This window comes from Callithrix jacchus, chromosome 11 (assembly GCF_049354715.1).
Source record: "Callithrix jacchus isolate 240 chromosome 11, calJac240_pri, whole genome shotgun sequence".
Classification (NCBI taxonomy): Eukaryota; Metazoa; Chordata; class Mammalia; order Primates; family Cebidae; genus Callithrix; species Callithrix jacchus.
The window spans coordinates 116711077-116722165 of record NC_133512.1 but is presented as its reverse complement, the minus strand read 5'-3'; the positions used below and the strand labels follow the sequence as shown (position 1 = coordinate 116722165).

Here is an 11089-nt window from a genome sequence, read left to right as displayed (position 1 = left end):
TTATTCATTTTGACTGGGTTTCAGGAGTACTCAAAAGGAATGTTGGTGGTGGCCTTGGTATCTGTTGGAGAGATTTAAGTGTTTTAGGCCAAATATACATCTTAATAAGAATAGCATGCAAAACAAATTACTCATTTTGACTGGGTTTCAAATTGTTACTCATATAATGGGATGATGGGACAACAGGAAGGCATAAGGTACCCATCTATATCCTATTAAGCTTTGCAACAAAATGGAAGGGAAATCTGATGGAAGCTTCTTACCTGCCAGGTAGAGCGAATGGGAATTCTTGTTCTCAGGTACCTTATCGGATCTCTCACATGGCTGCATGCCCAGAAATGAGATGATATTGTTGACAGCCTCTGTGTTGAGGAGATGCAGGAGACGGTATTAGGAAAGTAAAGCCCAGGGATGTACCTCTGCCCCAGTCTAGGCTGGGAGCTGGGCTGGAAGGCGCTGTTGCTGATGTGTAGAGGCAGGCTACTGGACTAGAAAATGGCTAATCAATTAGATAATGAAGACAGGGTGCTGGCCTTTTAAGTAAGAGATTATGCAGTATAGTTTTTTAAAAGGAGTTCTTCTGGAATAACAAACATGCCTATTAGGTATTATGCTGCTATCAGGCAATATACTGGCAGCAAATGGTTCTCACCTTCCAGGGTTTTGGTAGAACTGAGGGCAAAGGTTTCCTCTTTCTCAAAAGTATCTCCCACCTCTTCCCAGGCAGCAGCGAAGTTAGGCTTTAGTACTTTCTGAATGTGGTCAGACACAGTCACTTCGAGATCTTCCAGCTAGTGGGTAACAAGCAGTCAGTAAAGAAAAGTCCCTTCTGTTATAGGTCAAAGACAAAGAAACTAATCAATATGGTCCTCAGGAATCTAGAGAAAACTCTACCACCAAAATAGTTTCAGTTCTGTAGTCTGGATGAATCTAATGCTGTAGCCCTTAGCAAAGGAAAGAAATCTGGCAAGAGCCAAATTCAGACAACATCTGTAGTGCTGAAGTACACAGTAGTCCTGTTGCACCCACACCTGACTACTGAGTTCCAGGGACACAGTATCCTCTGATCATTCCCTAAGAGACTGATATTTTTAAAAGTTTTTCCCTCCATTCTGTGAAGGCTTTTTATCCATGATCTGGCTATAAACTAACAGTTGCTGAAGCAAAGCAAAAACAAAACAACAAAAAACAAAACCACCACCCCTGCCCCAAATCATTTTAGATAAAACTGATCTCAATGAAAATCGTGTAATTATTTTCATCTCTTAATTAATCCCTATTATAAAGAAAATAAAAGGGTGAGTTTAATTATGAAGTGGTAAATCTCAATTCTCTCTGCCCTGGTGCTGTCCAGTTACAGAGGAGGGTTAGTCCAGGTCCTCCTAAGTTGTCATCTGTTTCAGAAGAATAGAAATCCCGTAAGTTTATGTCAGATACTCCTAGAAAAATGTTCTCTCAAGGCAGAAGTCACTCAGTGTTTCAAAGGTGTCAAAGTCTCTGCTGGGAAGACTCACCACATACTCATCATCATACCCATCCTCATCTGGAACTCCAGTGTTAGGGTCACAATCCCGGACTGTAAATTTCATGGTGCAGCTAAAGGTGCCTGCAACTGGAGGAGAAGGCAGGCAAACCTGCATGAGTGGGCAGTGCAAGCGAGAAGTTGCCATCATTTCTTAGGAAGTGCCACCTGTACTCAGCATTGTGTTTCACATTTTCAGTTAAACACACACATACTCTGTTTTATAAGGGAATGGTTCTCAAATGTAGCCTGCAAGCAGGTCAGAAAGGCAGACTCACAAAGCATGAATGTAGAGTCCATTCCATACTGTGCATTACAGCAGTACAAAAATGATGACATGGGCAGACTGTTTCTCTATTGGGATGAAGAAAGCAACAGAGGTACTTTTGGGGGCTTTTCTTGCCATGCCTATCAAAGGGGCCTAAATATTGAAAAATACATATTTTGAGAACCATTACTATAGGATCTAACAAAGATAAAAAACTGATGGCAAAAGCATACAGATCATCAGATTAACAGTGACCAATCTCATCAGCATCTCAATACTATCTTTAGATTGTGGACTGATGGAGGATCCACAGATTACCAGAGAGAACTTGCTTTATCTGTCAACCTTTAGACTATAGTGAGTAGGTCAGTAATGAGTTTCTGGTATTGGTAAAGTTTGTCTTAAATGGAAAAGCAAGTGGGCAGTGTTGTATGTTTTTACACAAGCGGTGTTAATAAGAAATGGAGATGGGGGTACATTTTTGGAAAGTGAAGTCTTTATAAAGAAGACAGGATGTTCTGAAATGTTTGAAGGAGGGGATTTAGCAAGCGTGAATGCAGAAAAGGCATTTAGGGTCTAATCTATGGTCTGGAAAAGGCTTATGGGTACAAAAAATAGTACATATTGTGGCAGTTAAGTTATGTGGGGGATAGGCAAGGAGAGGAAAGAACAGGCTGAGATGTCAAGACCGTATATGGCAGGTTGGGTAATAAGACTTTCATTTGCTCGGTCTTGACTTTAAACTCCATCCAGCTATCCATCCATCCACGCAGTGACTGTCAATACATGTTGACGTTACATGTAAAGGTATAAGCTTATGTGCCAGACGCTTTGATAAAAAGATGACTGAGACCTGACTCTGTCTCTAGGAGCTATGTAGGAATTAAATAAGTAAGTGTGGGCTGTGTGTCTGCGATCTAGCTATGACACTACAGCTCAATGCCATGGGTTCTTTAATGGAAGTTTTAAGAGAATGCCATGTGAGGGTGCAGGATTAACAAATAGCCTGGGAAAACTGTAAAAAATGTGAAATGATACAGTAGTTTAACTGGCTCTCAAAAGATGCAAAAGAGCTTTGGCAAGCAGAGGAAGATGTACAAACAAGCAAAAGGAAAGAGGCAAGAAAGTGCATGGGGCAGCTGGAAACGATATGAGGCATGCTAATGCATAGGTGCTGAGAAGATAATTTGTTCAGGAATAATGTAAAATACCTTGTATTTCAAATGATTTTTCAACAGGCTCTGGTGAGCTGAGGCAATCAAGAGATTGAAAGGTTAGAGTAAAGCTAGATAAGATGTGCCTAATTTAAGCCACTGATGGGGACATGAAGAATGGGTCTGAAATTCAGAGAGCAGATGATTAAACAGAATATGCTGAAAACAGATAATGGCAGTGGGTTGACCCATATAGGAAAGAATGTACCTATCAAGGCTGCAGAATCTATTTCAATGCTATAAGGGAGTTGAGGAAAGAATGACTATGGTTTAATTAAGATAGGATTTTCTTTAGGGAGAAGGGAAAGAAGAAAGAAGGAAGTGAAAGTTAACACAAAGCCAGAATAGGTCAGGTGAGGCATTTAAAAAAAAAGAGAGAGATACGGGATTATGGTAGGGAAAAAGGTCATGATGAAGTAAGAATGAAGAGTCAGGAGAGACATTAAGCAATAGATGATAGGAACCCAGTGTGGTTCTAACTAAACAGGGAGGCTACAGCAAATGAGGAGGAATAAAAAGACAACATCAGGAACGAAGGCAGATCTCAGACTGCACAGGGGCTGGGTTTTATGTGGAGGTAGACGAAGACACTGACGTATAAGGACCTGATAGAAAGAAATTAAGGACGTAAATAGGAATGGTGTTAGTAGAGATAATGTTCCTGAAACCTTAGTGGCAAATTTTTAATTAAATGATTGATACAATGAGAGGTTACAGGGAATCTAAGGAAGTCCAATGAAAACCATTGGTAGTAATCTTTCAGATCTGCTATATGGGGTGAGGAGGTGAGAGGGGGGCCTTTCCATGGCAAGAAAATACTGAATGCACTGCCTTAATGTAAAGATAAGAGTTACACAAATGGAGCAAGGCAAATACCAAAGGGAATCAGAAAATAATGCCCTGAAGATCTGCATTACAGTTGTTCTTTAAAATTAGGCTTGTCTTGTGAGGATTTACTGAAAGTGAGAGTCACTTTCAGTGACTTGTAGGAGATTTGTATGAAAAAACCCCGGAGAGTTAGAGAAAAGATTGATGCTAGCAGCTAAGACAGGAGAGGGATATGTGAGTTGGGCCAGGGTCCAGAACATGCAGCGTGGCAAAGGGCAGAGTGGGAAAAGCAGGAGGGAGCTGCGAGGGCTCAACCACTTGGGGGAGACCATGACAAAGTAAGAGACACTTACAGGCATTTCCAGAAACCTTTGTTGGAAAAATACGTAAAGAAGAGGGTATATCACTAGGGCAAAAGATTAGAAAGAGGGCAAAAGAGGTGTACTGTACAGACTAACCGCAGCGATCTATGCAGGTCTGGACTGGATTGAGAAGGAATGGGTGCGGCATTGTGTAGGAAATCGAGGGAAGTTGAGCAGTGAATGCCAAAAGGAGCAGTATACACCTACTTGGAAAACTGTGCTGAGTCTGTGGGTATGCTGTACAAATGCTGGGAGGGTTTTTCTCTAGGACAAATTCAGCGGGAGAAGGAGGAATGGTACTGGAAAGCAACATTACAGCTGTCCTCAGATGAAAAGGAGTTAGTCACTAAGGAATGACACACATCAACTGGAAGGTAAGACAGCATTGCTGGGCCAAAAGTCATAAGAGTAAAAAATAAAAGACCGAAGCAAAGGAATGGAAATATTATATGAGGAAGGGCCTACTGGCAGAGGAGGTATGGAATAAAGATTCAGAATGGGGTATCCTGTCTAGGTCTAATTGGTCGGCTGCATGGGAAATACACAGAAAGGGTGAGGAGCAAGGGCTTCAGCAGGAGGCAGCCATAGACTACCTCTTAAAGGTGAGGGAATGCCTAAAGGACTTGCTTGATAGGAGAGTTATAAACTGATAAATGCTGATAAAAAGCTATAGAGGCCAACTTTAGAAATATTATACTTGATTTATTAAGAGAGTATGAACAGGTAGTTTGTCCAGAGAATGGATTATTGCTACTAGATGGGGAATGGGTGAAGATTATGAAGAGCAAAGTAAAGAATTCTATATTTATTTTGGTAGAGAGATGGTAGGGCTGAATGTAGTGGCTCACACTTGTAATTTCAGCATTTTGGGAGGCCGAGGCTGGCAGATCACTTGAGGTCAAGAATTTGAGACCAGCCTGGCCAACATGGTGAAACTCTGTCTCTACTAAAAATACAAAAATCAACCAAGCATAGTGGCGCCTATAATCCTGGAGGTTTCCAAGATGGCAAGTGAAAGGATGACAGACAGTTAAGATATCATAGATTACTACATAGTGTTCCATTGAAGTTGCCTAGAAGTTACTCCGCTATGTGAGGATTGGGTCAAAGTGCAGACATTTCCTTGGGAAACATGAATGAAAATATCACAGGGGAAGAGACAGAGAAGATATAGGTGGAAGCTGAAAAAGACGAGGAGGTGGAGGATTTAGGCTGGAGTGTGGAATATAAAGTGTGGGTAGGGGCTGGGCGCGGTGACTCATGCCTGTAATCCCAGCACTTTGGGAGGCTAAGGCAGGTGGATCACTTGAGGTCAGGAGTTCAAGACCAGCCTGGCCAACATGGTGACACCCCAACTCTACTAAAAATGCAAAAAGTGGTGGGGTGTGGTGGTGGGAGCCTATGATCCCAGCTACTCGGGAGGCTGAGGCAGCATAATCACTTGAACCTGGGAGGTGGAGGTTGCAGTGAGCTGAGATCGTGCCACTGCACCCTAGTCTGGGTGATAAGAGTGAAAACTCTTGTCTCAAAATAAAATAAAAAATATAAAGTGTGGGTAGGGAAGGGCATTAAAGAGGGCCAGAATAAGGAACACTGGAAGATGGCAGAGCTGCATATGCAGTAGAGAGACATGAGTTAAGCTGGATTATAACCAAAGAAGGAGAGAGAAGTCAAGAGTAAGTAAATAAGAACTGGTGTCATGAGGAAGTGCCATCTGGGAATCTTTGCTTGAATGATGTTTGAAGCAACAAGTGTGACCGACAGAGTGAAAGGTCAAGGAGTTGAAATGGATGGATTCCTGCCACAGGCAATGGCAGGAACCCTATCAAGGTGTGGAATGAACTGAAAGTGCAAGTGTTTTCAGAGCAGTGTGCAGGTGACAAGGAAGAAAAGGCTAAATCCACGAGAGTGATATACAAGATAGCTGAGAAAACAAGTGATTGTAAGTAATAGTTGTTTTTGTAGGGTCAACTGGGGAAAATAGTGCAAGAGCCTGCAGAAGAGATGGGGTCATTTGAGGATTGGCAGGTACTGACAGGAGGGATACAGCCCCATAACTGTACCAAAGATTAAATAAGGAGGAGAAAGACTGGAAACTATGTAAAGGGAAAACTGTATAAGGAGTAGGTAAGTGTAGGTGGAGTGGCATGGACAGATAATGAGGAAAGTGTTTCCCAGAATGGGAAATCTTGTAAGCTCTTAAAATGTGGGTCTATTTGGTCAAATGTTGGCTCTTAATTGCAGACTTTGAAAAGCAGTATATACAATGGGAGAGCAAGTGCTTGAAAAGTAATGGGAAGCTTTTGTGAGAAGTTCAGTTAGAAGAAGGATTAAGAGGAGTGCTAATACAAAGCTAGGGCAGCACCTTAAAGACACCAGGAGAGATCTTTGCGTAGTTTGCAGAATGTATTACTAATATTGAGAGAGGGGTGGCTGGAGATCATGTTGGAAACCCACCTCAAGGGTAAAACCTCTGTGTTTCCAGGTACAGATGGTAGATGAAATTATACTACATATAATTAAGATAAGGGAGGGCAAATCACCAAAGGGAAAAAAACAAATGAATATTATGGAAGTGTTGCATTAAAGTTACTCTTAGAAGTTACTCTGTCATGTGAAGATTTTCTATAGATGAGAGACAGACACTAGAGAAAATCTGTCTAGGAAGTGCCATTCAGGAGGAGATGAAGTCCATCTGAATGAAATATGGATGGCAGCTAAAAGAAGTTGAAGATAAGGTGGCATACATCATTAGGGCAGGATAGGTAACAGGGAGAAAGAAACAGGAGAGAACATTAAAGGTGCCTCCAGATGAAAAGGTCATTTGAAGAATGACAGGAGTGACTACAGATAGTCCCATATTTGGGCCAAAAGACATGAAAGAAGAAGGTTAAAGCTAAGGGGAGCACTATATAAACTAGATAATGATCTGAAAAGATGGCATGGTAATAAGAAAGGCCACAGCGCCATAAAGATTACTGGAGAATCCTCAGATCTCCGACTGGGCCCAGTTGGTCAAATACAATGAGTGTAAGGCCAGATTGCAATGACTAGTATATGGGAGAGAAGGAGAGACCTGCATAGGAATGAGAGTCAGTAGACTTGCTCTTGATACCTTGGTGGGAAATGTTTAATTTAAGGACATAATTGAGGGAGAAGTTAAGAGTCATGCTTCTCAGAATGTGTTACATAGCACTAACTAGGAATCTGTTAAAAATATGAATTCTTCTCCCCCACTCCAGACCAAGTCAGTCAGAAACTCAGGGTGCATTAATCTGTTCTCACAATGCTATAAATAAATATCTGGGACTGGGTAACTTATAAAGAAAAGAAGTTTATTTGACTTAAGGTTCCAAGGGCTGTACAGGAAGCATGATTGAGGAAGCCCCAGGAAACTTACAATCGTAATGGTAGACAAATTGCACTTCATAGGAGACAGAGAGTAGGGGGAAGTATTACACACTTATAACAATGAGATCTTGTGAGAACTCTATCACAGGAACAGTGCCAAGGGGATGGTGCTAAACCATTTATGAGAAACTGGCCTCATGATGCAATCACCTCCCACCAGGCCCTACCTCCAACACTGGGGATGACAGTTTGACAGGAGATCCAAACCACATCATGGGTAAAGCCCCGCAGTTTGTTTTAACCAGCTGCAGCTGGAGAACCACTGCTTTAGACAAAGGCAGATTAACAACAATTCTGGTAAAGAGCCTTTGCTACCAATTGTGATATTAGGATTAGCTGAAAATTAAAAGAAGCAACTGGAGAGACTTTTATGAGAGGACAGGAGAGAAGGAAAGAATAGAGGTGATGGAGGCTACAAAAGGGAAAGGGGATAAATGAATGAGGCTGGAGGCTCATTTATTTATTGTAAGTACATATTGCAAGTGCATTACTTGAAGTACAGTAAGCGGGCCAGTGAGGAAGGGCACTGCAGTGTGACAGGATGAGGAATACTGGAACAGAGAGAGTAGCAACTCCCGTAGAGTGATTTTATGTTAATCCAGCCACAGCCACTGAAGGGGACAGAGGAAGGAGAGAGTGTGGCTAAGTAAGAATTGAGGTTATGAGGGGTTACTGTTCAGGAAGCTTTGGACCTCAGATCCAGTGTGCAGTCTTAATGGTGAGTGCTGATTGTGAGGGGTCTCTTTATGTAAAAGACAGTACCGAATCTATGGAAATGACATATACAGAGTCTCTGAATGAAGGTGGGATGCTGAATATAATTTTTATAAGGCAAAATAAAAAGGTGTACAATAGTGATGTTAAAGTTGCTTCCAGATGAGAAAGCATCACTTAATATTGACCAAAAAAAGTGTCACTGATACTAATCGGAGGTATTTGGCACCACACTTGGGCAAAAGGTCATGATGGAAAAGAAAGAAGCCAGGTTAGATGCTATCTAAGGGGAAGGCTTACTTGAGCAGAAAACTGGATATAAGGGGAGGAAACCTCAAAAGGAATAGGTATCCATCACTATGAAAGGTTAGGCTATACAGGGTAAGCCTCCAAAGGGAAATCTTGAAAAACGTTCTGTAAGAGGAACATTAAGGATGTGCTCAGAAATTAAGAAAACATGTTAGGACTTGCCAAAAGTGGGAGAAGCAACCAAGGAGATGTGTATGCAAAAGTTGCAAAGAAGGAGAGTTCAAAAGATGGAGACTGAATGTTAAATAGGGAGAGAGGACGTGTGAATGAGGGCAGGGGGCAGAACACGCAGTGTAGAGAAACAACAGACACAGAGTTACATTTGCAGTTACTGAGACAGTGTTCCCATTTAAAGAGGGCTAAATGGGAACACTGGGAAATGAGAGTTGGGAATTTGTCAGAGTTGCGTTTTAAAAAGGAGGGAGTCAGGTAAGAATGTGGCAAACTAAGAACTCGGGTAAAAGGTTTTGTTGTCCAGGAAGCTTTCTTGGAAAAATGTTACAAGTATTGGGTTTGGTCAGTATGGTGAGAGGTGAGAGAGGCTAAGTAGGATGGGCATAAAGGGCAGGCTAGTGGCAAGAATCCTATGAAGCTGTAGGCAGATCTGAGAAAATGAAACAAATGCAGGGGAGAATGTGGCACACAGGGCAGAGGGCAGTGGGCAGAACAGTGAGTGCCCAAGGGGAGGGGAGTATCCAGAAGAACACACTGAGTCCATAAGAACAACACATAGGTGATAGCTGAAAGGAGGGATACAGCAGCATGATTCTCTCAGGCAAAATAAGGAAGAAAGGAATGGGGAACAAAGAAGAGTTCCTGCTGATGGGAGGGGATGACTGCAAAATGGCAGATACTGACTGATGGGTTAAGGAACCATTCTTGGACCAAGGTTATGATAGAATAAGAAGGAAGAGAGAGTCGGCTAGTTGAGTAAAGGACCATTGTATAAAACAGACAAAAGTTAAGAGTAGATAGAGTAGCAAGTAGGCAGATGAGATGTATTTAAAAAAGGGATCCAGAATGGAGAAACTGCTAAGATCTCAAAATGGGTCCAAGTGGTCAAACTGGGTGGGAAGGCCCAATGGTAATGAATGGTACATCTAACAGTTTCAGGGACCCAGGCAGGAATGGAAATTAGATTAGCTCTTGATGCTGGAGGTAGACATTTTTGGTTAAAAACTTGGTTAATAAGAAAGTTTAAGGGAGTTTTATTAAGATGACTTCTCCTAAAAAGACATTGCTAGCAAGCTTAAAATACATCAGTATTGACCATTGAGGGAGGGTGGATATGTAGTTTGTCTGTAGAGAAAATGAACTGTATTTCTTAAGGACTGGTAGGGAATCATGAGGGAAGTAAACCTCAAGGGTGGAATGCTGTATCCGCTGCTAAGATAATTTAATGCCAGTAGCCAAAATGGACAGGTAGGATGTGGCAGAGCATAACACAGTAAGAAGTAAGGGGTTTTCATCTAGGTAATGGGAGCATTGTGTGAATTAGACAAGTTGCAAAAAGACAAATAACCTGTGGGTTTAAAAGAACTAGAATGGCGAAATCTGTCAAATCTCAGAAGGAGTCTAATGAGTTAAATGTGTGCTGTTGAAGACTGCAGTGAGTGGTGTAGACGGTGAAAGAGAAGGGAATGCCTGAATATGAACAGGAGTCAGAGAACAGACTAGCTCTTCAAGTCTTGGTGGGATTTTTTTTTTTAAAGAATACATACACATACATTTATACAGCAATGCAAACACAGCAGTATGTATTATTTATGGATATGTAGTAAAATTATAAAATATGTATGAGGATTAAGTATCAGATTCATGTCATGATTTTCTCTTGGAAGGGAGAGAGAGGTAAACGATTTTGGGAGTGATACCAAGGAAGTCTCAATTATATGTGCAATAATTTCTTTAAAAAAGATCTGAAGCAAATACAACATAAAGTTAAGATATGAAGAAGTTAGTGTATTAATTTTGGGGGGATGAAAAGTTTTAATTAAAGGCCTTGGTTGATAAAGGTTAGAGGCAGAAGATTAGGTGCTATCAGTGGCTTTGAGATTCAGCCACTGACAGCACCTAAAAGACACTGGTTTGAGAGAGTAACTGGAGAGCGTGGGTGAGTGGTTTATTTCGTGAGATGATGATTTGTATTTGGTGTCGCGCAGGTGGGTGGCATTAAGGGAGTATACCTTAAGAAGAATGATGTATCCATCACTGTGATTATCGATGGAAGCTGATAATATTGATGTTAATATATATGACAGTGCAAATAAAGGAAATTAGGAAGAACTTGCCGAAGTATGTTAAGATTTGCTCAGAAAAGAAATGTTATGTTAGAACTGGCTGTTAAGAGCAATTATTAAGATATGTATAAAATAAATGTTAGTAGGCTAGGCACTCACTGTGCCCAGTGGCTCACACCTGTAATCCCAGCACTTTGAGAGGTGAGGGGCGTGGATCGCCT

General features: G+C 41.4%; 1 protein-coding gene across 7 annotated transcripts in view; it reads right to left on the bottom strand.

Annotated features, from left to right (window-relative positions):
• COPG2 (coat protein complex I subunit gamma 2) overlaps positions 1–11089 on the bottom strand; it is a 150571-nt gene that overhangs the window by 878 nt on the left and 138604 nt on the right. For all 7 annotated transcript variants that reach the window (XM_054237697.2, XM_009003063.5, XM_078343749.1 and 4 more), the window contains 3 exons: positions 1515–1612; positions 653–791; positions 264–362 (listed from right to left, as the gene is read on the bottom strand). In XM_054237697.2, the coding sequence (XP_054093672.1) occupies positions 264–362; positions 653–791; positions 1515–1612 (336 nt within the window). The remainder of the gene's footprint in view (positions 1–263; positions 363–652; positions 792–1514; positions 1613–11089) is intronic.